Here is a 26,535-nt window from a genome sequence, read left to right on the forward strand (position 1 = left end):
TAAAGCACTACTTTAAACAACAAGATAGGAGAGACAGCTATCAAAGTGCTCACCTTGTGTAATGGAGTGAAAAAGCAACCCACCTTAGGGTGCTCCCCAGGCTGGCTATCTAGGTGTGGGGTCTGCTGAGACCTCTGTGAGAGCATCCAAGAGGGGCTGATGCTTGAAGGATGCCGACACAATGCCTCTGATGAGCACAGCAGCAGGTGAGATGCCAAAATGAGAATTCTTGGGCTGACACTGTTGCTTCAGCTTTAATGAACAAAATTTCTTAAAGTCAATGACATTTTTTCAAGGACAGAAAGAGAGGTCATTCTTGGCTAGATTCAGTCCTTTTCCCTCATGAGCACTGCGGGATTCATGGGATGACTGTCCAGTAAGTAAGCAAAGGATCAAAAGTACACAAGATAAACTCCTAGAACTTGTTGGCATCTTCAAGGAGAACAGTGCCAGGAGTGGTAGATCAAGCTGAGATCGACACTTACCTTTGTATGTCACTGGAGCAAGAAACTGGGGCCTTGGACATGATCTATATACAGACTATGGTGTTTGAATGAAAATGGCCCCATAGATTAATGTTTGAATGCTTGGTCTCTAGTGGAACTGTTTGGGAAGGATTAGGGGTGTGGCCTTGTTGGAGGAGGTGAATAGGCTTTAAGGTTTCAAAAGCCCAAACTAGGGCCATTCAGTCTCTCTCTCTCTGATCAGAAGTGAGCTTTTAGCTCCAGCACCATGCTTCCTGGCCTGCCAGCATGTTCCCTGACATGATGATCATGAATCAGCCTTCTGAAACTGTAAGCAAGTCCTCAATTAAATGCAGCTCACAACTGTCTATAACTGTAGTCTCATGGGATCGGATGCCCTCTTCCCATATCCATATGCATAAAATATAAATTAACAGATCCTTTTTAAAAATAAGAATGAATAGCAGCAGACAGAAATAACATCATCAAATTGGGCACTGACAACATCCAGAAGAGATCAACTAGGGAAGTTGAGGCAGTCAGCTTTCTCTCCATGAGTGAGTGAACTTCCTATGACTGAACTTCCAACTTCTCCATGCCCCTCCCCAGCCTCTCTAAGACACAATGGGAGAGGGGAGGGAAGGGGGAGGAAAGGAGAAGGGGGAGGGGGAAGAGAGGGAGGGGTGAGGGAGGGGAGAGGGAAGGGTAAGGCGAGAGGAAGGGAGAGAGGAGAGGAAAGGAAAAGAATCTCCTTGTCTCGACAAGAGCAACTAAAGGTAAGAATTCTCAAAACTGATAGCGACAACTGGTCAAGCCAGAGTGGCAAGCAGTTTTATTTATTGCAGGCCTGGTCATAGGCCATAGAGAGAAATCAAGAGATGTTTTCCCTCCCACAGGAAGTACTCAATAAATCGGCGTTTTTGAAAGGTTGATAGATGAAAAAGAGAAATAAAAGCCTATTAAATGCCCAGGACATCAACTTTCCTTGTTATCTCCACCTTATGGCAACACATCTCCCTTTTAACAAAAGAATGGCTGTATTAATGAAGTGCAGAAGAGAGAAGAGCCTAACAACTTTGATATCAGAAACCAAAAACAACTAAATGGTTTCAATATAGAAACAAAACAATGTCTTGAAAGAAGTCCCATATACCTTAGAAAATCAAGGTTTGTTACATACAACTTCTGCTCAACTCATGCCTCTGATTAAAACAAAAAGGCAGCGAAGCCACCTAACAGATTTACAGCTTCCTCTGCACTGTTGGCTGTACATTCCACCTCTGGGGCCCTCACATTTCTCAAGTGTGTTAGAAATTGTTAAATAAAACAAACAAGCCTTAGTCCAAGCTTTGAGGTCGGCTAATTCCTGGTCTTGTACTTTGGCTTTGGGATATAGAGGGCTCTTTGAAGACAATCAACATACCACTCGGGCCTTGCTCAAGATGCATTCCTTTACACTGATTCTACCTTAAATAAATGGTTCGAATTAACAGCTTGGGATGGGGTTCGCCCTCTAGCGGAACCCAGGTTGTCTAGGAGCCCACCGGGAGAAAGAACTACAACTCCCAGGGTGCTCCGGGAAGGGCTGCCTTCTCCCCCAATTGGCCAACGGTGGGTGACGCTGAGTGTTTTGGCCCAACGGTCACATGTTTCCTTTGTTGTGAGCAGTGGCAGAGACTGGTGGCTCCGGGAGACACCGGCGCAGCAGAGACTGTGGGGTCGCCGCTCGTGCTACTTCCAGCCTGCGCCGAGAGGTACCTGGGTGGCTGCTCCGGGCAGCCCGCGGCCGCGGCGCTGACCACCGGCACCTGCGGGAGGGAGGCGAGGCCCCCGGCAGCCAGAAGCCCGGCGCGGCCTCGGCCGTGGGGACCGGGCGGGGACGAGCCCCGCGGCGGCGATGCGCTTCGGGCGGAAGCGTCCGGAGTGCTACGGGCTCGGATGTAGCGTTTCCGTGGGTGAGGGCGACCGTGGGGGCTGTCGCCGAGCACAGACAGGATCGCGGTGCTGGGGCCACAGCCGTCTGCCGTGCGGTTGCGAAACCTGCTAGGCGTGGTCACCTGACCGTTACCCGCCCCCTCCCTCAGAGCCTTTGTTTACCCGGAGCGAGGCCGCTGGCCGTCCCCGGGGAGCCCCCGCCCAGCCACCCGCTTCCTTCTCCGCCGGGTTCTGCTTCTTAATTTAGTTGCCAATGTTCCCGCCCCCAAGTCCCGGACACCCGAGGCGAAGACCGTTCGGGAGGCCGGGATTGGGCGCTGCAGGCAGGACCTGGCCAGCAAGTTCCGAGTTTTTATTGGCGGGGGCTGGTGGCTGGGTGGCCCGTGCCGCGCAGTCCCGCCCTCGCTTGAAGGTGACCTGGAGGACGCGGGCGCCGCGGGAGGGGGACAACAGTGGGGGGGGGGCGTGCCCCGCGGAGGGCAAGGCCTACCCGGAGCCCAAGGGCTTTGGGCACAAAGTGACAGGACAAAGCAGAGAAGTGCGTTATTGCCAGCTTGCCTTTGCCTGCTCTGCGCAGGCTTAGATTGTAAAGGCCACATTTGGGAAAGCCTCAGTGTCAGCTCTAGCGGATTCTTTTAGTTTTGTTCTAAATGGCACGCTAGTTTTTGCAGCTGACACCCAGCAAGTCCAGCAAGTAGTTGGTTGATAAGGGGTTGATTTTTTTTTTTTCTTTATTGGGTTTTAAAACTCTAACCCTTGTCACTTAAGATTTAAAAGATGACTTAAAAAAAAAAGATAATGTGAGGTTATTTGCTTAGAAGTTAAAGTTTTTGTTGTTGTTTTTGAGTGTACTTTCTTAGCCCTGTTTTCCAGTACACACGCTTTCGTGTATTAATCTTCCAGATAATTTAGAAGTTTCTGAGAATGGAATTGAAGGTATATTTTGGAAAACAAAATTAAGATGACTGACAGGTCGGTCATTTTCAGCCAGAGGATGTTAAAGGCCGTTTTCCCAAGCTCTTAAGTTTATGGGGCTCTTACGTTTTTGTCATTTTTATAGCAGAAGAAAAATGAGCTTCAGTGAATGAAGCAAGCAGGTCTTACTGGCTTACATTCTTAATAGCTTTTATAAAATAATTTATTTTTAAGTGCCTTTGTGTTTGCCTGCATGTATATCTCTATGAGGGTGCCAGATTCCTTGGAACTGGAATTCTAGACAGTTGTGAGCTGCCATGTGGGCTCTGGGAATTCAACCCAGGTCCTTTGGAAGAGCAGCTAGTGCTCTTAACCACCGAGTCATCTCTCCAGCACCTCTTAATAGATTTCTTTAAAGATGTATTTATTCCATGTTCAGTGCCAAAGGTGGCCCAAAGAGGGCATCAAATCTCCTGGAACTGGAATTGCAGATGGCTCAGGTTGTGATCTGCCTTTTGGGTGCAGAGCACCAAACCTGGGTTCTCTGCAAGAGCAACAGGTGCTCTTAACTGCTGAATCATCGCTCCAGCTCTGCTTAATATTAAAAATTCAAGTAATGATGGCTGTATCAGAAATAAGCAGCTGTCTGATGAAAACAGATAAGCACTAGTGTACTAAGGGTATTTAATAGATCTTAATATATATGAATGCTATCCACTATATTAAAAACTAACTACCATTTGCTAAGTTACATTTCTTCAAACTAAGCCTGTGACTTGTCTCTAGACAGGAAGAAGAAAATAATATTATAAGAGTTATCAGTTCTATCTTAGACTTTACTGGCTTTTATCCAAGTTACTAAAACCTTAATGCTTTTTCAGTGTGCTTTTTAACTTCCTTGTTTTCCTGCCATTTCATTAAGATTCAAAGGTCAAGCCTTTTGAAGATAAACACTTAGCAAATACATTGCAGCGTTTATCCTTGTATCCACTTTGCTCTTACCTTGACAATTTAAGACAACTCTTTTCATCAAGTATATAAGTATGGACTCTATAATAAAAAATGTCAATAAAATGTTCTCAAAATCATTCATACAAAAACATTTCATTTCTGTTGTGACTGCAGCAATGACACTGGGCAGTTGCATGTTTTAACGTCTCTGTTCTTCATGCTGTAAAACCCCTGATAGCTCAATAAAGTGAGTTAGTTCCCTGTGGGTAGTTCCAGTTATTTGGGAGGCTGAAGCAAGAGGACCAGCCTGGACAACATAGACATCATGGGTAGGGGCAACAACAGAAAATCTAATAAATGTGGAGTTGTAACTTTTCCATCACACCCTCCCCACTCCCCGTTGAGACTGAGGATTAGACTTCTAACATGCTAGCCACTGACTTCTCTCTAGTTGGCTAGTCATCTTGGAGGTCATGCATGTGAGTCCAGCAGGGGGACCTAGAGTTTGTGCCAAACCTGGAATACACAAGGAGACCCCCATCTCCAAACAAAGTCATTAGATTTTTGTTGGAATTCCTAAAATTATTTCTGAATAATGTGTGTAGTACTAAGTTAAATAAAAATCATTGACTTCCAAGTGTTATTGTATATTAAAAGATCATTTAGGATTCAAGGCAACACCATAGCTACTTTAGTTGTAATAAGCCAAAACTGATTTTGATAGTAAGAAAATTATCAAAGTTCTGTTTCTCCCGCCCATTCATGACAGGATCTTGTTTTGTAGCTATAGCTAGCCTGGTACTTGCTGTGTAGCTCATAATAGCCTCTGATTCACAGTGATCCTCCTACCTCAGCTTCTGGAGTTCTGGGATTACAAGTGTTAACTCTCCTAACTTTGCCAGGGCTTTCATTTTTAAATAAAGATGCAAACAGTATTGAAGGGATGACTAACAAAATGATATTGTTTCCATGTCAGGTCCAGTGAGGAGCCTAAGTTAGGCACAGCTTTTTAGACAGTGAAAACACCTGAAATTTATATATAGTTGTAAAACTTAACATTCTCACATAAGTGTGAAATTGATATAGATGTGTAAAAGCCTGCTTGGTTTAGCCTAGTACTGTGTAAAGGATTTAGGCTGTTGGGAGCATTTGCTAACATCCTTTTGCATTGCCATTAAGTCTTTAAAGGTAGCTCTCAGCTGCCCTTCCTTGTTTCTGCTTTTATCCATGGTTGGTTTGAGAAAATGTGATGTGGAATGTGATTGCATGGATGGTTGGCAAGCTGTAGGGACTATACTAGTAGAGCACCAATAGCTGCTTGTTCTCCGGTCTTTGGGAGGCCTTAGTAGGTCTGTACCAACTGTCTGTAACCTCTTTGTAGAGGATTCTTAAGGGAAGCTTGCTGTGTTGCCACACAGTAATCACCCCTTATACAGCTCCTCCAGACTTCATACCTTGACCACCCTGCCCCTTGCCCTTTGCTTGTTTGGATGTTCAGGGTTACCTAACTGGGCATAATGGTACCTGTGATCCCAGAGACAGACAGATCTCTGTAAATTTTAGGCCAGCCTGGTCTACATAGTGAGTTACAGGCCAGCCAGGGCTACATGAAGTAACCCTGTCTCAGAGGTAGGACCTAGGCCCTACCCCAAATGACTTGACAGATATTGATGGTCCCTCCTGGACGGCCTCACCCTCCCTGGGGAGGGGATGGGGGGGCATGGGAAGATGGGAGGGAGAGGGAACTGGGATCAATATGTAAAATAAGAAATAATAATAAAAGAAACCCTGTCTCAAACAACAAAATATCAATTTTAAAAAAAGAAAAAAGCTCTCGTATTACCTAAAAGTCCTGCAGAAAATGCTGGATGTGTTGTTTTCTACTTGAGATGGTATAATTCTACACTAAACAAATCATGAGAGGCTCTATTCCAATTTGTACTTGAGTTCTACTAGAAAACTGCAAAGAATTTGGACTCAAATTAGTGTTGGAGTTTTTATTTGATTCTAATGTTAGCCAGTCCTATAGTATCTTAAAATTGAATTTGAATCTATCATTTGCTACCCTGGTGTCAGACACGAATAGGACTCTCTTTCCTTGGTTTGGGCCTTACTAAGTACTAGTAAAGAATACTGCTTAGTAGGACTAACCATCCCCTAACTTGACCAAGATGCAATATTCTTTTTCTTCGTTGTTTTTTGTTTGTTTGTTTGTTTTGTTTTGTTTTTGAGACAGGGTTCCTCTGTATTGCTTTGGAGCCTGTCCTGGGACTCACTCTGTAGACCAGGCTGGCCTTGAACTCACAAAGAACTGTCTGGTCTGCCTCTTCCTCCCGAGTTATGGGATTAAAGGTGTATGCCATCAATGCCTGGCAAGAGGCAATATTTAAGTGCACCCACAAATTAGACTTCCTAATGAAAGTAGGGAAACACACAAGATAGTATTCATGTCCTAACCATCATACGGTAGTCTGGGTATAAAGATGTGATTGCATATTTTTTAAGTTGGTTATTTATATTTGGTTTTTATATCAAGTCTGCCAAAACTTAAGAATTTACAAGTTCACATTATGGATGACTTCACAACTCTAAATCCATCTCCTGCACGGATAGGGTGTTGGTGGTATAGTGGTGAGCACAGCTGCCTTCCATCTCCTGCATGTGTGCGTGTGTACACACACGCGCGCACACACACACACACACATGCACACCACGCTGAAGGGAGGTTGTGTTGAATTAATTGTTGTGTAGACATTAACTCTGTAAGGTTCAATAAAGCAGAAGAAATAGCTTGAAGATTCTATATAAAAATGTATATGACAAAAGCTTAAAAATAGGTGGGTTTTCTTTTTCCTTTATTCCCATGTCATAACTTAAGAGTTTTCACAAATTGATTCCATGGTTATATGTAGTACATGGTGAATAAACTGTGTACTTTGGTCATGTTGACACCTCAACTCTTAAAGTGACTTAAATTCCATCAAATATGAATGAAATGTAAAATTCATTAAATATTCAAACTGGAATTATCACAGGGTATACATTTCTTCATCTCATTATCAAATATAGCTTACTATTACATGAGTAGGAAATTTGAATATAATTGAATATGAAATTATTAATTTGCTTTAAGAAAGTGTTACTATTGATGATGTATATGAAAATGAACTTTCAGTTAGGAACTGGAACTTACTAAGGACTGTTTTCAGCATATTACTAATGTACTTGAACTGACAGTGTCTGATTTATGTCACTGCTCTGTTTTAGGTGTGGAAATTTAAATAACACGAATACTTTGCCTGGGGCTTTAGTCAAGCAAATGCTGAGAAGGTATGTTTATTAGCTATTACATATTGTCATTAGATAATTTAAACCATTTTATTTCTTTAACTTGGGATCATTTGGTACCATTCAGAATAATAGTGAATAACAATGACCAGTTCTTTTTTTTTTTTTTCATTTTCTTCTTTTGGTTTTTCGAGACAAGACTTTACTTTGTAGACCAGGCTGGCCTCAAACTCACAGATATCTCCCTTCCTCTGCCTCCCAAGTGCTGGGATTGAAAACGTTTGCCACCTCCACCAGGCCAGATCAGTTCTGTCTTAGGACAGAATTGGGCTGAGTGTGGTGAGGCACACTTGCAATCCCAACATTTAGGGCCTGGTACATTTTTAACTATTGCTAATTTATTTGTAAAAAGTAAATAAGTAAGCCAGTAGTGATGGCAAACGCCTTTAATCCCAGCACTTGGAACACAAAGACAGGCGGACCTCCATGAGTTCTAGGACAGCCAGGACCATTACACAGAGAAACTCTGTCTTGAAAAACCAAAACTAAATAAATAAAAATAAACAAGTAAATACTTCATTTGTAAAAAATGTGAAATCAAAGGCTGGTTGATTATATATGGAAGACTGAAAGTTAAACTATGAAAGAATATTTTATTTTAAGATGACTCTGTAAAGCCAGGCATTGGTAGCACACGCCTTTAGTTCCAGCATTTAGGGAGCAGAGGCAGGCAGATCTCTGTGAGTTCGAGACCAGCCTGGTATATAAGAGTTAGTTCCAGGACAGCCTCCAAAGTCACAAAGAAACCCTGTCTTGAAAAACCAAAAAAAAAAAAAAACAACAAAACCAAGATGACTCTGTGCAAATCATTTACTCTGTGGTAAATAGTAAGAGTTTGTATTTGGTTCTGTTGTGGAAGGCTGGTTAATAAATAGAGTTTTCTTAGAAAGTCCAAAGATAGCAAGTTTTAATCAACCTCTGTGTCCCCAACTTTACCTAATACTCCATACATTGCACTAGCTACAGAAAACTATTCCTTGTTTTCCTCTAGGTGTCAAGGAATGGCCAGTGTGTGTGGGGTCAGTGAACTCTGGTCGATGAGGAGTTGAGAGTCGCAGCTCTCAACTTTCCAATGCTACAACACTTTAATACTGTTCCTTATGTTGTGGTGACTCCAACCATAAAATTATTCCATTGCTCCTTCATAAGTGTAATTTTGCTACTGTTATGAATCATAATGTAAATATCTGATGTGTGACCCCACAGGGGTCATGACCCACAGATTGAGAACTGCTAGCTAAGAGAGAGGGTGATTTTTGTCTTTGTGGCTTAGAGAGAGGGTAGTTTTGCTCTTGTTGGCTGGCTAATTGGTTTGGTTGACTCATTTTGAGTTTTTAGACAGTATATCTCTGTGTCAGTCAGCCTGGTCTCAGACCTGCAGCCCTCGTCCTGTCTCAGTCTCTTGAGTGCTGAAATTGTAAGCATACTTTGCCATGCTAAGCTTAAACAGGTTTTTATTGTCCGCACCAGTAATTATATAAACTGATCAAAGTCTCAGTGGATTATATGAATTTTTTGAGCCTGAAATATAGTGGTAGTGGAGGAGGAGGATGATAGACTAGGTGAACTGATACAAAGAATAAATTCTTGAGTTCCTAAATTCTTGATATGGGAAAGTGGCTTTTATCTAATTCAGTCATGTAGTAGAATAGTAAAGATTCAAATATGAATTCCTTCCCATGTCATAGCCATTTCTATCTGTTTGTATGTGTGTTTGAGACAGGGTCTCAGGTATTCCAGGCTGGCCTAGAACTCACTCCTAACAGTCTCAGTCTCTCTCTCTTTCTCTCTCTGTCTCTCTCTCTCTGTACCACCATGCTTGGTTATTTCTGATCCTCCCTACTGTCCACGTTCTTGGAGGAAATCAAAGAATATTAAATGCCCTTTCCTTATTTCAGAATCCAATATAAACTAGAGGAGGTCTATAATTTGGCATCTTGTCTATGCTATCATATATTGTCATGTGTTTTCATTTGATAATTGTGCTATGTTGAATTCTTGTAAAGATTGGAATTATTAACCAGATAGTCTGTAAAAAAGCAGATTGCAATAGTAGTGCACCTAAGGTTAGAAAATAGGAGATGTTTATTTATTGCTTCTGTTTTTGTTTTGTTTACAACCTGACACAAGCTAGAGTTATTTGGGAAGAGGAACCTTAATTGAGAAAATGCCTCCATTGGGTTGCTTGTAGGCAAGTCTATAGGACAATTTTTTGATGTTTGATAAGGGTGAGCCCATTCACATGTGGGCAGTACCACCCCTGGACAGGTGGACCTGAGTGGTATAAGAAAGCATGCTGAAGCCAGGCAGTGGTGGTGTATACTTTTAATCCCAGCACTCGGGAGGCAGAGGCAGGCGGGTCTACAGAGCAAGTTCCAGGATGGCCAGGACTACACTGAGAAACCTGTCTTAACATAAAAATAAAGGAAAAAGAAAATGACTTGTCAGTTTTCTCCTTCCTACTACATGGGTTCTGGGGAATCCAACTCAAGTTGTCAGGCATGTGGGCAAGGGCCCTTATCCACTGAGCTATCGTAACAGCTCCCATGTACAACTGAGAAAGAATGTCCTAATTCCTCAGAGATGACTATGAGAACCAGTGGATTTAGTCACTCAACTAATGACAGTTCTTTTTGTTTTCTTGAATTGGTGTCACTTATATGTGTACTTGGCTAGCCTGCTGGAGCGCTCTATGTAGACCAGACTAGCCTAGAACTCATTACATAGCCGAGCATGACCTCAAACTCTTGAGCTCCCTGCCTCTGCTTTCCAAGTGGTGAGATTACAGATGTGTACCATGAACCTGGTTTATGTGATACCTGATCAAACCCAAGAATTCATGTATACTTGGCAAACATCTTACCAACTGAGCTGTGCCCCCACCCAAGGTCATGTACTTTTTAATAGCGCCAATAAACTATTCCATCTTGAAGACATCCTGGGGTTTAGTTAATAGGGCCTTAGCTTGTTGTACATATTTTCTGTTAATACAGCACTAAATATCTGTGTAAATAAATTGTTCTACAAATTCCTGATTATTTCTTTAGGAACATGATAGAAAATGAGACTGGTTAGACAGTTTATGTATTTTTAAAGTATAGTGAGAAATACTAACACTGCTATATTAAGATAATAATTGTTTAAACAAAAAAAAGGATAATATGAACATTCTGGCTATAAGCCATGCATGGTGGTGTGTGCCTGTAATCATAGCTTCCAGGAGGCTGAGGCAAGAGGAGTTCCAGATCATTCTGGACTATATAGGGGAGACTTTGTTTCAAACAAACAAAAATAACAGCTAAAAGATTGTTCAGTTCCATATGGTTTCTTACCTCTGTCTTCAGGAGACAGTGGAAACTGATCCCCAGAAAGAGTAAATATAACCATTTGAGCTAAGGACTGCTAGGATATTGCAAAGTAACTCTCATGTTCTAATTCTGCAGTTGCAACATTTTTTAAATCACTTTTTAATTAAAATAAGCTATGTTATAGACTAGATTAATCATGTGACTTTGTTATGTTTACATAAAAATAAAATTGTCTAATTATTTTTATTTTCCTTTAGCTACATAAAGAAGATCCCTAGCAGCCATTTCTCAACAATTATATAGTCAACTGATGTAACAATGGTACTAATATTGGGACGCAGACTAAACAGAGAGGATCTTGGGGTGCGTGATTCCCCAGCAACTAAGCGTAAAGTTTTTGAAATGGACCCCAAATCTCTGACAGGTCATGAGTATTTTGACTTCTCTTCAGGATCATCCCATGCTGAAAACATACTTCAGATATTTAACGAGTTCCGAGACAGCCGCTTATTCACGGATGTCATCATCTGTGTGGAAGGAAAGGAGTTTCCTTGTCATCGAGCTGTCCTTTCGGCATGTAGCAGCTACTTCAGAGCCATGTTTTGTAACGACCACAGGGAGAGCCGAGAAATGCTGGTTGAGATCAATGGCATTTTAGCTGAAGCTATGGAATGTTTTTTGCAGTATGTGTATACTGGAAAGGTGAAGATCACAACAGAGAATGTCCAGTACCTGTTTGAAACCTCCAGCCTCTTTCAGATTAGTGTTCTCCGTGATGCATGTGCCAAGTTCTTAGAGGAGCAGCTTGATCCTTGCAATTGCCTAGGAATCCAGCGCTTTGCTGACACCCACTCACTCAAAACACTCTTCACAAAATGCAAGACCTTTGCATTACAGACTTTTGAGGATGTGTCCCAGCATGAAGAATTTCTTGAGCTTGACAAAGATGAACTTATTGATTATATCTGTAGTGATGAACTTGTTATTGGGAAAGAGGAGATGGTGTTTGAGGCTGTCATGCGCTGGGTCTACCGAGCTGTTGATCTGCGTAGGCCACTGTTGCATGAGCTCCTGACACACGTCAGGCTCCCTCTCTTGCATCCCAACTACTTTGTTCAGACAGTTGAGGTGGACCAGTTGATCCAGAATTCCCCTGAGTGTTACCAGTTGCTGCACGAAGCAAGACGGTACCACATACTTGGCAATGAAATGATGTCCCCCAGGACTAGACCGCGCAGGTGAGAAGATGTTGTACAGATACAGCTAACAAAAGTTTTGGTTTTAAAAATCTATTTTAAACTTCTGAGCTTATTTAAATGTTTAGTGTATGTGACTCTTAGGCAGTTGAAGGTCTATTTGGAGGCTTGGAGCTGTAGTTTAGTTTGTAGGGTACGTACCTACATGACTGGGTGTGGAGGCACACACCTGTAATCAATTCACAGAGACCGGTGGATCCAGTATTCAGGTGATCTTCAGGTATGGTATGTAAGTAAAACCTACTTTCAGATCTGTGCTTAATGGCAGTCTCAATTTTCAATGCTTTTTTTTATTTTTTGATGTTTCTGTTTTTGAGAGCTCACATTATGGAGCCCAGGCTGGACTTATACCATCTGTGTAGACTGACATTGAACTCCTGATCCTCCTTCTGCCTCCAAGTGCTAGGATTACTGGCATATGTCCCATGCTCAGCTCAGGAGCTTTGTCTGACTTTGCAAATTACATACACATTAAAGAATAATTAGTAAGCTTATGTTTGGAGTGAAATGTGACCATTAGTATTATATATGGTTTTGTGGGGGAGGGGTTTCAAGACAGGGTTTCTCTGTGGTTTTGGTGGCTGTCCTGGAACTAGCTCTTGTAGACTCACAGAGATCCGCTTGTTTCTGCCTCCCAAGGGCTGGGACTAACTAAAGGCGTGTGCCTTTATTTTTATAGGCTTTTAAGTACTCTTGCCCCACAGAGCAAGTGTTCTTATCTGCTAAGCCACTCCCTGGCCATTTTCTATCTGACTTTTAAGGGAGCCAACTCACTTCCTACAGTGAAAAGTCTATGTCAGGTTGCAGTATCAACCTGTTTGGAAACCAGTAGAATTCTGCTAAAGATGAGGCTATTGTTGATAGGGTATCGGGTACTTATCCTGCATAGGCTTTCCTTTATCCTTGATGCTTTCTTTACAAGTTGGCTATCAACCCCTGGTCTTGCCTGTTATTGTATTGTATTGTTTCTTTAATTACCAGAAACTATCTGAACATTACCTATTATTTTGTATAGATTTTTATCCTTTCCATTCTCCACTACTTAACTCCAGTCCCCTCCTCTGACTCTGTCTTAAGTCACAACTGAAACTCCTCTAATCAAGTCATGGGTGACCTTGTTTTGTCTGCTAGTCTCCTTTCAGTCTCTTCAGAATATTGTGTTGATTCTGGTGCTGGGAACAGAGTTCTTGGCCATGTAGTATGCCTTGGTGAGTGCTCTACACTGAGCCACACCCTCAGACCTAGGAGCTGGCATTAACTGCCATATCTGCCTGAAACTCTAGTGGCTTCTGGAATACCATTGACAGACCTCCTGAGCTGCCTGTTCAGCAGGTGTTCTTTCCAGTTGATGGTCCTAATTCCTGTGTCTGCTTTGTAGTGTTACCTGTTCAGTTTGCATCATTTTCTCTCCCTCACATACTTTCCTGGGTGACTTCATACCCTGAGCTGCATACTGCCAGCTCTGACCCTGAATCATTAGCACATATTTCCTTACTTACTCATTCATGTTTCTTTTAAATTTTTTAATAATTTTTACCTAGCTCCTTTTTTGCTGTACATGATTTATATAATTAATATATATATGTACATATATATATATTAATTGATTGTATCTTTTAAAATTGCATAAGCAAAATAATTTTACAGTTAAAGGTAATAGTTCATATTGGCTAAAATCCAATCCATATTTAAATTGCCTTTTAATATATCTGGATTCAGAATCGCCCATTATACCTGGCTATTTCTAAAAAGTCTCTTGTATTCCAAAACTGCTTTTTCATGTTTCTGACTTAAAAGACATATTTCTGTAGCCCACTTTCTAGATTCTTCTAGCTATTTCCTTATGACCTCCTTTAGATGTATTTAGCTATGTATATTTTCTAGAAAGTGCTAAACTGGCTGTACACACTTCATCTTGAAAGATAGTTAAATATTTGAGACTAGAATTCATCCTGTGTGGTTTGTACATTACATTGCTTATTAAAAAGGTTTCATGCATATTATCATGTTGTTTTCCCATCTATCATTCCATAATAATAGGAAACTCTTAGTACTAGGAACTGCTATGTGTACCATAACCCACATTGATTCATTTAAGTTTCAGAATAGCAATGAGTTAGTATTATTAGACACATTTTAGAGACCCCAAACTCAGATTCAGAGAAGTAACTTGTTTAAGATCACAGTTTAGTCAGTGACTTCTACTGGTACACATTCTGCCTCCTTAGTAACATTTGAATTTGAATATTTTAAGGATATTTCATAAAAAATGATACTGTACTTTATAAGACTTTATTGAATACTCTTGTTTGTTTTTGAGACATGGTCTCATATATCCCAGGCTGCCCTCCAACCCTCTAACATGGCTGAAGATGACCTCGCTTTCAATTACTCAGGACTGAGATTTAGACCTGGGCCACTACACCAGCTCTTTCTATTGCTTCCATTCAGTGCCCATAGCATTCCTAGTTTCCTCTTTTCCCTAAGTACTCAATGCAGATAGGAAGCTTGTTTCCAAGATAAAAGGGTTTGTTTTGGGGGGTTTTGGGTTTTTTGTTTGTTGTTTTATATTGCTGTATTATGAGGGTTGAAGCTCTGAGCCACTTCTCCAGCTCCTCCAAGAGGCAAATTTAACATTAGTGCAGAAAACACATTAAGACCTGAATAAGGATGCATATGTGTAAGTGTAACCCTATTCTCAGGTGGCTGAGACAGGAGGATTGCTCTAATTTTGAGACCAGCCGGAACTATATAAATGAGTATCAGGCCAGCTAGTAGTACATAGCAAGACCTGTCTGAGACAAAAGGGAAAAGGGCAGGGGCACCATACAAGTTTGGGGTTGAAATAATTTTTTAAAAAATATTTTTGGTTGTTGGTTTGGTTTTTTTTTTTTCTTTTGTGTGCAAACCATGGCACACAGACAATAACCTGTGGAGTAACTTCTCTCCTTCTGCTATGCAGGTCCCAGGGGTCAAACTCGGGTCATCAAGCTTTTGACAGCCTTGAAATACTTTTTTCCTCTAGCTTTTGTTGTTGTTGTTGTTGTTTTCTGAGACATAGTCTCCTGTCGCCTCTATGGTTTTGAACTTGCTATAAATAAAGCCAGAGCTGGCCTTGAACCCCTGCTTCTCCCATTTCTGCTGTCCTGTACTGCGCACACTATACCCTGCATGAGGATACCTTTGGAATTCTGTGAAGAATCATCTAGTCATCAACTTGAACAATTCAGGACTCATCTAGTAAATCTGTGCCATCCTTGTATGCTAAGTGCTGCTTCAAAGCCTTTCACCTGGAGAGCTCTCGCCTTTGTCTCAGTCCATAAATTTGGTGGTTCTGCCATATCATATCCTTGGGGTTTTGTTGTTGCTTTTTTTTTTCTTTGCAGTCTAACTGGGATCTCCATTGCACTTCATTTCGATTTCTTTTTAAAGTGTGTGTGTGTGTGTGTGTTTCGTGTGTTATGTGGGGGAACATTGGCACGCTTGTGGAGGTCAGAGAACAAGTGTGTGAGTTAATTCTCTCCTTCCACATTTATGGGAGTTCCAAGGTTCAAACTCAGGTTGTCAGGCTGTATATGGCAAGTGCTTCACCCACTTTCCTGAAACTCTCTCTGTAGACCAGCCTGGCCCATCACACACACACACACACACACACACACACACACACTCTCTCTCTCTCTCTCTCTCTCTCTCTCTCTCTCTCTCTCTCTCTCTCTCTCTCTCAAACTATTGACTGTCAGGGAGTGTGGGTGTGAGGTTTTCATGGAGCTCCAGTTCCACTATGCCTACCATAGTGATTATCTGGAATTTCCCCTGGTGGGTGCTGATTCTCTGTTTTGGTAGCACTAGGCTGCTACAAAATGAGGTTTCCGAGTAGTAGCATGGATGACGTTGAATTGGACAAGTGTTGCTGATGTGATAGCCATATATGGCAAATTGCTTATATTTCAGGGCAGGGGTGAGCAGTAGGAATAGCTAAGACTTCGAAAGTTAATTATTTTGAGGTTAAACTCAGCAGTTAATTATATACTTGGATCCTGACTTCTAACATTTATGTGTGCTCATTTTTGTGGGAGTAAGTACAAGTATGGGTCATGAAACTAAAGGTGGAACTGTGGGGGAGAACAGGAGGTTTTAAGTAAGGGAGGGGGTTGGAAAGAGTAGTAGAGGACATGAGTGTCGAAGGGGACTTCTGGGGGAGGAGAGGTGTGAGGACCAAACAAAACAAACCTTTTGCTTTGTATGCTGATTTATTCTTTGTATATGGATGATTTGCCTGCATGCATGTCTGGGTGCAGTTCCCTCAAAGGACAGATGAGGGCATCAGATCCCCCCTCCTGGAGTTACAGACAGTTGTGAGGTCCATGTGGGTGCTAGGAATCCAACCCAGGTCCTCTGGATGAGCAGCAAGTGCTCTTAGTTGGTGAGCTGTCTCTCTAGCCCCTAATTTTTAACTTTTTATTTTATGTATATGAGTGTTTTGCCTGCATGTATGTAAGTGTACATGTGTATGCCTGGTACCTGCAGAGGTCTGAAGAGGGCACTTGATCCCCTAGAACTGAAGTCACAGATGGTTGTGAGCTGATGTATGGGTGCTAGAACCAAACTCGGGTCCCCTGGAAGAACAGCTAATGATCTTAATCAAAGGAACCTTTCCCCAGTTCCTGTTTTTTTGTAAAGAAAATCAGTTACTTATCTTAATATTCTCTACCTACCGCTTTTGTTAATGAGACAGGGTCTCATTGTGTAGCACAGGCTATCCTTGAACTCTCAAAGATCTACCTGCCTGTCTCACTTCCCAATTATTGGGATTAAAGGTGTGTGCCCTCTTACAGTTACTTTATGATGAATATGGGAACCTAAGTACTATAATAAGGACAAAGCTTAAGTTCCCAGGAATAAGGAAGTCATGAATATATTTTTTTTTCCTTAAGAAACAGGATTTTATTATTGGGCATTCTATAGTCTCCTCTACTTCCCTCTCTCCTTTTCCTCTCTATCGTATCTCCTCCCTCTCGTATTTCCTCCCCCCCCCCCCGTCTCTTGTGTGCTATGGAGCTTGGGCAATCTAACAGTGCACACCTATTTTCTCAGTACTTGAGAGGAAGATGAAGAGTTCAAGTTCTTCTTCAGCTATATAGCAAGTTCAAGGCTAAAATGGGCTACATGAGACCCTCACAGAGTTTGTGTGAGTGTGTGTGTGTGTGTGTGTGTGTGTGTGTGTGTGTGTGTGTGTGAGAGAGACAGAGAGAGAGAGAGAGAGAGAATGTGTATGGGTAAGAGAGAGAGAGAGTGTGTGAGAGATGATTATTTAGTGAGTCCATTCATTTCACAGGCAGTACAGCTGTGGCATGGACTTGCTGTGACCACACAACACAAGAAAGGCAGCAGAACCAGCTCTAACCTCTGGGCTCTGCATGCCTGTTCCAGGTCGTCCATCTTATCCTCCCTCGTGGCTGGACAAATGCTCCACCATTATGACATGTTTAGCTGAACAAGACACTTTACATAAAATGTTCAAATGTTCATTGTGAGTTTCCCTTCACCTGACACTTAGGCAGTCCTTGGTGTTCCTCTTCAGAGGATATCTGTTACCAGTTTTAACTTCTTTAGGAATATGCTTTGTATAGAAGTGTGCGTGTGTGTGTGTGTGTGTGTGTGTGTGTGTGTGTGTGTGTGTGTGTGTAGATAAGCATCTCCCTCTTTTCTGTACAGATGTACACTACTAAAGTTTCTTACCTAGGACTTGGCTTGGTTTCCTTTTTTTTTTACTGGAAATACTGGAGGTGTAACTTAGGGCCTCACTCATGCTGGCAAGTATGTTATTAGAGAAGCTTCTGAAGTTGTTCTCAAAGAGTTTACTTTTAATTCTTCAAAATGGTGTCTGTCTTATCTGTCTGTGCATGGACACATGTGAGTGTAGTGTCCACATTGGCCCGAAGAGGATGTTGAATTCCTAGAGCTGGAGTTAACAGGCACTTGAGTAACCCAGCAGAGGTTCTGGGAACTGAGCTGCTGTCCTCCGAAAGACCAGTATATGCTTGGAGGCACTGACCTGTCTCTTCAGCCACTCTATACTTTGTTCTTCTAAGCAGCATTTGATTAGTCTTCTACTTACGGATAGGGCATAATTTGGTTTTGCTGTTGTTTATTTTGTTAAGAAAGAATCTCATGTGTAGCCCTGGCTGCACTGGAATTTGCTTGTAAACCTGGCTGGCCTCCAGAGATCTGCCTATCTCTGCCTACTTGGTGCTGAAGGTAAGTGCCAGACTCTTTGCTCACAATTTTTTTTTTTCCATTGTATTTACCATTTGTTGGTTAATGGGCATTTTGATTGTTTCTACCTTTTGGCTAGTATGAATAGGTGTTTGTGGATGTTTGTTTAGAGTTTTATTTTTTTTTCATGCTTCGTATATTTGTATGTTTTCATGCTCCATGGGTAGGTACACTGGAAATCAGAGGACAGTCAGGACTCAGTTCTAGGGACTCAGAGTCAACCTACCAGGCACTTGGCAGCCGAGCACCCTTTCCCCTATGCCATCTCACTAGTCCTAACCTACCCTTTAGTGATGGTTGTTTAGACTGTCGGGTTTTATAGGGTGGCTTTGTGTTTGGTGTGCTATTGCACACCAAATAAGCAAATAATGCTTATTTGCAGCTGTTTGAATACATATGTCCTTTCACCTACATAAATATTAATTGATAGCTAAAGCTACTGAAAGTCGAACTGCTTATTCATATCATCTGTACAATATTAATTTGTTTGTTTGATTTTTTTGTTTTGTTTTTCAAGACAGGCTTTCTGTGTGTAATAGCTGTCCTGGAACTCACTATGTAGACCAGGCTGGCCTTGAACCTACAGAGATCTATCTGTCTCTGCCTCCTGAGTGCTGGGATTAAAGGCGAGCACCACATACCTGGTTATAATATTAATTTTTACAGATAATAAATATTGCCTGCCAATTTATACTTTCACCAGAAACACAAAAATGCCACATTTCTGTACTCCTTTGCCAACCCAGTTTGTTTTTCCAAGGGCAAGATATCATATGGTCCAAGCTAGCCTCAAACTGTGTGCATGAAGAGGGCCTTGAACTTCTGATCCTGTCTTTACCTCCCAACTGCCGGGATTGCAAGTGTGTGCCTCCATGCCCAGTTTATTGCCAGTATCTTTGCAATAAGGAGAAAGTCATGTTTCACAGTTCTGATTATCATTTCAACTGTCAGGTTAGGAATCTGTACCTAGCCAGGCCTTGTGGTGCATGCCTCTAATCCCAACACTTGGGAGGCAGAGGGAGGTGGATATTCTGAGTTGTAGGACAGCCTGGTCTGTATAGCACATTGCAGGTCAGCCAGAGCTGCACAGTGAGACCCTTTCTCAAAAAGTGATCGAAAGTAAACAAACAATAATCTTTTCCAATGGAAATAGAGATGCTCAGCAGTGAAGAGGTGCTTAACAGGGGTCCCAGGTTCAGTTCCCAAAATCCCAAAATCTACATGGTGACTCACCACTATCTGTAAGTTTTAATAGACTCAGCCCACTCTTCTGGCCTCCGTGGCACCAGGCATGCACATGATGCACAGACATGTATGCAGGCAAAGCACTCATGCACATTAAATAAAAATACTTTTTTATTTAACTTAAGAACTTTTCCTCAATTAAAAGCCATTTTTACTCTTTTCCTTCAATCCATTGAACCTCTAATGTATCAGAATTCTGGTTGCAAGCTATAGAAACCAGCTCGTCAACTCAAGTACAAAGGAGAAATGTGCTAACATGATACAGGAATCTGTATCTTGTAGAACCTAAAAGCAAAACAAAACAAAACAAGAAGAACAGTTCATTAAGATAGACAGGGAGGAAGGAAGGAAAGAAGGCAGGCAGGCAGGAAGTGTCTCAGAAACCAAGCAATGCCTTCATCCCATCCCTTCTCTGTTCTCTGTGTGGGTGTGTTGTTCGCTTTTATTGCTTCCAGTGAACATGGTCATGCAACTGTTGGAGGATATTTGATCACATTGTGAACCTGAGATTTCACTGTTTACTGGAGGAACCTGCTTCTAGATGTGGTGTGACTCAGTCCTAGCACATACCTTTAATCCAAGAGCTTTTTGCTTGAATACTGTAAACAGGATTAAATAAAATCTTCCATAGGTCAAGATGTAGAGCAAGCAATCAGTTGACAGGAAGTGGCCATAGAGTGGAGAAAATCAGGAGAACAGGGAGAGAAAGACACAAAGTAAGTGATAACCAATTGGGAGGGTTTTTGTTAGCGATGTTGTAGGGGAAAGCTCTCTTTCTGGGACACTGGTCAAGGATGAAGCAGCTGGGTGCTTTCTCAGCCTCTCTGAGCTAGCAGGTTTTCACCCCAGCACCTACTCCCGAGCCTTTATTGATAAAATAGGGTGATAGTGACTTAGATAAAAATAACAACTCAAGGATTTGCATTTGTATATTCAGTTACTCAGAATGAACTTCTACTTCAGCCAGACATGGGACAACATTATGACCACATTGGAGTAGAATCACTAAGCAGAAAGGTGTTAACTGAAAATGTCATCCCAGGTTAGACTGGTGAAACAACCATTGGTAGTCATTAATAGCAAGATGATGTGGATGTTCCTTCGAGCTCTACTACTTGCACAGAAAGAAGCACAAGGGGCAAGAAGGGTATAGTTAGCTGGGCTGGTTTAGGGACTCTAACCCTAAGCAGTTTATTTTTGACATATTTAGGCACAGTACAACTTTGGGGGAAAGTTCCCATGTGACAGTTATCATAGCAAAGCTTAGGTCATGACTACATCACTCCTTTGCAAAGTACATGCATGTCTTTTGCAAAGTACTTATGGACACTTCCACAAGACTGGGTTCTGTTGACTGCCAATGCTTAGGGTAAGAGTCTAGGGAGGAAGGGTTTGTAATAAGCATAATAAACTCTTCTGCAGAGTACATGGAACCTCTTTCATAAAAATGGGTTCTATTAGTGTAGAGGTGGTGATGCTCAGGAGACAGAGGTAGGCAGATCTTTGTGAGTTTGAGGCCAGCCTGATCTACAGAGCAAGTTCCAGGACAGCCAGGGACTACACAAAGAATCCCTGTTTTGGGACACCACCACCACCACCACCCCCCCAAAGAAAAGGAAAAAGAAAAAAAAAAAAGAATGGGTTCCAGTGACTGACAAACCATGTGTGGGAGTCTTGAAAGTGTCTGGTGAAGCCTGGCTCTACAGAATAGTAAGACACCAGGTTATAAGCAACATCCACTCCAACCTTCTGGGTAGAAAACAGGTATGTACATCCCTTTCACCAAAGAGAAAAGCCTGTGTGTGTGACAGTCCTGTTTGTCTTAATGTTCATCTATTGGCATGTGTGCCCCCTATAGAATGTGATATTTTTCTTTTGTTTTTCTTAAACTAGGATAGTGTAGGGAGTGGATGGAGTATATTACACCAGTTGAAAAAAATTAAGAAAGAAACAAAACATGTTCTTACCTCCTAGGGATAGCACTCTTGAATAAAGCATTTTGCTGTCTTCTGTTTATTGGGGGGGGGGGTTAACTAGAGACAGAACCTAGTCCTCACACATGTAACTGTGACCTCTTCCACTAAGTTACTTCCCTAGCCCTATTGTCTTAGTGTTTTATTATTATTTGACAATGTCATGTATGTATATCGTGTATTATGATGATCCACTACCCAATTGCCTGCTCTTACCCTCTCCCATTTCTGCTGACCCCCTTCCCATCTAGCCCCTCTAATTTCATGTTAGGGTGGGGGAGTATTTACTGGCACTGGGCAACTTCTAGTGGCTATATTACTGAAGAAAATGACTTTCCTTCCCCTGACAATCATTAACTGCCAATAGCTGTCAGGGAAGGGGAGAGCCCCTCCTCTTCCATGATGGAATGTTGAAGGGGCCGATCATGTACAGGTAACCACAGCTGCCATGTGTTTATTATTATTACAGCCATGGCATGTCCACAAAACAGTGTGCCTTCCCCATCCTCCAGCTCTGAGCCTTGAAAGGGAGTAACAGTTGTCTCACTAAGGGTACTGCACTTAGCAGTTACTTGTTCCCAGCATTTTAACCAGGAGTGAAGCCCTGTGTTAACCACCACCCACTGAAAAATGCTTCCTTGATCAAGGCTGAGAGCAGCACTTTGGGTATAAACATAAATACTTATCAAGCTTTTTGACCCAGGGAGTTTATAGCTTGTGTTTTTGAAGCAGTATGTGCCTCCTGCCTCTGCCTCCCCAGTGCTGGTATTAGAAGTATGTGACACCACACCCAGACCCTATATACATTTAAGTATCAATGAACAGCTTCTTCTCCTCCCACCCCCCTTCAGTTTCTCAAGACAGGGTTTCTCTGTGTAGCCCTAGCTGTCCTGGAACTCAATCTATAGACCAAACTCAAGAGATCTGCCTGCCTCTCTCTGCCTCTGAGAGCTGGGACTAGTGAGGGTGAACATTTAGGTAAGTGGTCAAATGCTTGCCCAGCATGTACAAGGGCCTGTGTTCAAAGCCAACACCACACAAAGAGAAGAGAGAGGAGGGGAGTCAGCAAGCAGGTTAGTGTTAAGGCTACCTGCTCAGTGTATTCTGACAGGGCACTCACTACAGGAAGTTGGAAGAGTTAGTACCTGAGAAACTCACCCAACATAAAAATTTTCTTGCCAAAGAACTATCAATATTGCTAAGACAATAACTTGAATGAATGCTACAAATATTTAGTCATGAATTATGATTTATTCTTTTACTCATTTCTTCATTTACTTATTCTAGGGCTGGCTAATCCTGTCTTTAGATAACACAGTAAATTGATGATATCAAATCTTACAGACCCAAGAACTGTTCCGTCTCTGTAAGGATAAAGTCACGTACCTCCATTTTTAGCAAGTACATGTGTGCCTGGGTATCGGAATGATTTAACTTACTGATATTTTTGGATTTTGTTTTAGCTTGTATATTCCTAGCTAGATGACATGAGAACCTTGCACATAAAATAATTTAATTTCTGAAGAAATACTCTTAAATACATACACTACAGATTTATTTTGAATTAGCAACAATGAAAAGTGGTAGAGAGAGTTCTTGGAAGCTCAATGATGTGGTTTCAGACCTTAGTACTGTAACAAAACAGAAAGCTTCAGAAGTCAGTGTGGTGTCCCTTGCCTTTCTCTCAGAACCCAGGAGGCAGAGACTGGCAGATCTGTTCCAGGCCAGTCTGAGCTACATAGTAAGTTCCTAGCCAGCCAGAGCTACACAGTGAGACCCTATCTCCAAATCAACAAACCAACCAGAAAAGTAACTAATCACATCACTCATTTGTATTCTCAGGAGGCTGAGACAGGAGGATCATGACCTTTTTTAAGTTAGCCTGGGCTATACATCAAGACTATCTTTTAAAAATAAATAGTAAGTTTAATGGCAGGGGCAGGCTGGAGAGATAACTCATCGGTTAAGAGCACTAGATGTTCTTGCAAAGGACCTGGGTTTGGTTCCCAGCACCCACATGGTGACTCGCAGCCATCCCTAACTCCAGTTCCAGGCTTTTCAATACCAGTATTATCTTCTGATCTCCATATGCATCAAGCATATACATAGTGCACACATATACATGCAGGAAATCTTTTTTTTTTTTTTTTTTTTTTTTTTGAAAAAAATCTTTATAGATATTTTCTGTGTAGTGATGATGTTACTAATAAATGTTCTTAAATAACTGCCAGCCTATACTGTTTGGCACATCTGTAAGAATAAACTGCCTGTCATGGTACGCTAGGGCTTTGAACTATCTTGAATATATTTTAATGTATTACAATTATTTTTGCATTCTTAACAATAATTATTTTAGGTCTACTGGCTATTCAGAGGTGATAGTTGTGGTTGGAGGCTGTGAACGAGTTGGAGGATTTAATCTTCCATATACTGAGTGCTATGATCCAGTAACAGGAGAATGGAAGTCCTTGGCCAAGCTTCCAGAATTTACCAAATCAGAGTATGCTGTCTGTGCACTAAGGAATGATATTCTTGTCTCAGGTAAATAATTACTGTAATAGCTACTATTTTTAATTTGGATACAAATTGACTTTTTAAAAATTTATTTATGTATGAGTGCTTTATCTGCATGTATTCCTTTATACCAGAAGAGAACATCAGATTCCACTAACAATGGTTTTAGCCACCAAGTGGTTGCTGGGAAGTGAACTCAGCCATCTCTCCAATTCCCAGATTGTTTAAAAAATAAAAAAAAATCTTGTTGAGCATAAAATGGATATTTCAGGCAGGCCAGTTTATGCAAAACTGAAAAGACCTTTTGGTCATGATACTTGAAATGCATTTGCAGATGCTTAAGAGTCTATGTGTTTTATGTTTTAAGTGTGTGTGTGTGTATGCATGCACATATGCAAGTACATGTGTGTTCATGTGCATGCATGTGGGAGACAATAAAACTGGCTGCAGAGGCCAAAGGAAGTCATCAAATATGGAGCTGAAGTCCTAGGCAGATGTAAGCTCCATGGGTGTACTGAGAACACTCAAGTCCTCTGGAAGAGCAGCACCCTGCTCTGATCATGGAGCCAGCTCTTCATCTGGAAACTATAAAGTCAGAAGTGTTCATACAATTAAAGAAGTTTAATTTACCTGTTTTCTGAAATTCTCTCCCAAAGTTTCACTTGGAATTTTTCTATAAAATTCTTAAGTTAAACATACTTACTGTACATGATGTCAGATAAAATGACCGATTTTCAAAAAGTATATCTAGTATCTATGCTTTGAAGCCTGTTGATTGACAAATAATGTAGTTAACTTTGCAGATTATTATTTTACTACCCAGTGAATGACACTGCAACATACATCTGATTTTGTATGTTTTTTAAACGACTTTAGAACAATCCTGCTATTTGTAGTTACCTCGTGACTGATTGATAAAACTCACTGTATTTTACTCTTGTGGAGCTTATGGTCATTATATTCTCACGATAACACCTGGCATTATTTGAACCTTCTCTGTGTAACTATTTCCATTAAGCTAGAGAAGGCCCCTCTATTATTTGTTGAGCTAGTTCTGAACTTGTCAAATTGATGGGTAAATTATGCTGTGTTTACCCATGTTAATGGCACAGATCTCTAGGTCCTGTTTAGTGACATTGCTGAATGTGCACTGTTTTGCATTTGAAGGCGGAAGAATCAACAGCCGTGACGTCTGGATTTATAACTCACAGCTGAATATCTGGATCAGAGTTGCTTCTCTAAATAAAGGCAGATGGCGCCACAAAATGGCTGTCCTTCTTGGTAAAGTAAGAGAAACAGCTTTATATTACTACTGCTGGTATATGTCCAAAAGAAATGCATCTTGCATTTTGTCTTCAAATTTCCTTCCATTTCTAACCAAGATAAATTAAACACTGTACTTTTTGAATATAGACTTTTGTTCTGATTTCAAATTTGTGGCAGTATAGCACAGTTGGAATGCAAATGCTTAAGAACTACAAAGTCATTATATCTGATACAAAACCAGGCTAGAGTCTAGTCCACATAGCTTTTTTTCTTTCACTGACTGGCAATCTTGCAGAAAAATGTTTAAGTAGTATTGTTTAGCCGTCTTTATTTGTGCAAGAGAGAATAAAACTAAGATAAACTCTCCAACACGCATGCTTAAATTTCCAGGTGAACACTTGTACTTGGAAACCAGGGGAAGAAGTCAAATGTCCTGCTCTGTAACTTCACCGTAATCCTTTGAGGCAAGGTGCCAGTCAGCAAGCCCTATACCCCACAGCACTGCTGTTACAAGACATTGCCTGGTTTTTTTATGTGGGTGTTGGGGATTTGAACTCAGATCTCTATGCTTTCACAGCAAGCCCTCTTACCTGCTTATCCATTTCCTCAGTCCCTTCATCAATATGTTTTATAGAAATCTGTTATAGACTATAGCCTACAAACATAATAAAATAGATACAACTGGATGCTAAACAAGATGCTCCACCTATAATCCTGGCTCTCGGAGGCCAAGGTGCTCTTGGGGCCAAGGCAGGAGTGTGTCACAAGTGCCAGGCCAGGCTGAGCCACACAGTAATACTAAAAATAAAAATTCACAATTTGGGTTCTGAACCATCAACTACCATTGTTTAATCTGAAGCTGGTCTGTGAGCTAGTGGTTTGGAACATTTTTTAAAGGCAGAGTCTCACTGTGTAGCTAGCCCTAATAGGTCTGGAACTTACCGAAATCTGCCCAAACCTCTGCCTCCTGAGTACTAGGATTAACGGTGTGCACCACCCTGCACAAATGGTTTTTGGGTTCTTGAAGCACTACACTCACTTTTTAACATTAACTAGAGAGAGATGTGTCACTTGTGCTCCCTAG

General features: G+C 41.4%; 1 protein-coding gene across 3 annotated transcripts in view; it reads left to right on the top strand.

Annotated features, from left to right (window-relative positions):
• Positions 1 to 2,089: 2,089 nt before the first annotated feature.
• The window catches only part of Klhl24 (kelch like family member 24), a 36,377-nt gene continuing 11,931 nt past the window's right edge, over positions 2,090 to 26,535 (top strand). For 2 of the 3 annotated variants that reach the window (XM_051191131.1, XM_051191132.1), the window contains exons 1-5: positions 2,090 to 2,218; positions 7,533 to 7,595; positions 11,179 to 12,159; positions 24,028 to 24,212; positions 25,353 to 25,471. In XM_051191131.1, the coding sequence (XP_051047088.1) occupies positions 11,240 to 12,159; positions 24,028 to 24,212; positions 25,353 to 25,471 (1,224 nt within the window). In that variant the 5' untranslated portion in view covers positions 2,090 to 2,218; positions 7,533 to 7,595; positions 11,179 to 11,239. Of the gene's footprint in view, positions 2,219 to 7,532; positions 7,596 to 11,178; positions 12,160 to 24,027; positions 24,213 to 25,352; positions 25,472 to 26,535 lie in introns of those variants that run through there. The other variant, XM_051191133.1, reaches the window with a different exon arrangement.

The sequence above is a fragment of the Phodopus roborovskii genome, unplaced genomic scaffold (assembly GCF_943737965.1).
Source record: "Phodopus roborovskii unplaced genomic scaffold, PHOROB, whole genome shotgun sequence".
NCBI lineage: Eukaryota > Metazoa > Chordata > Mammalia > Rodentia > Cricetidae > Phodopus > Phodopus roborovskii.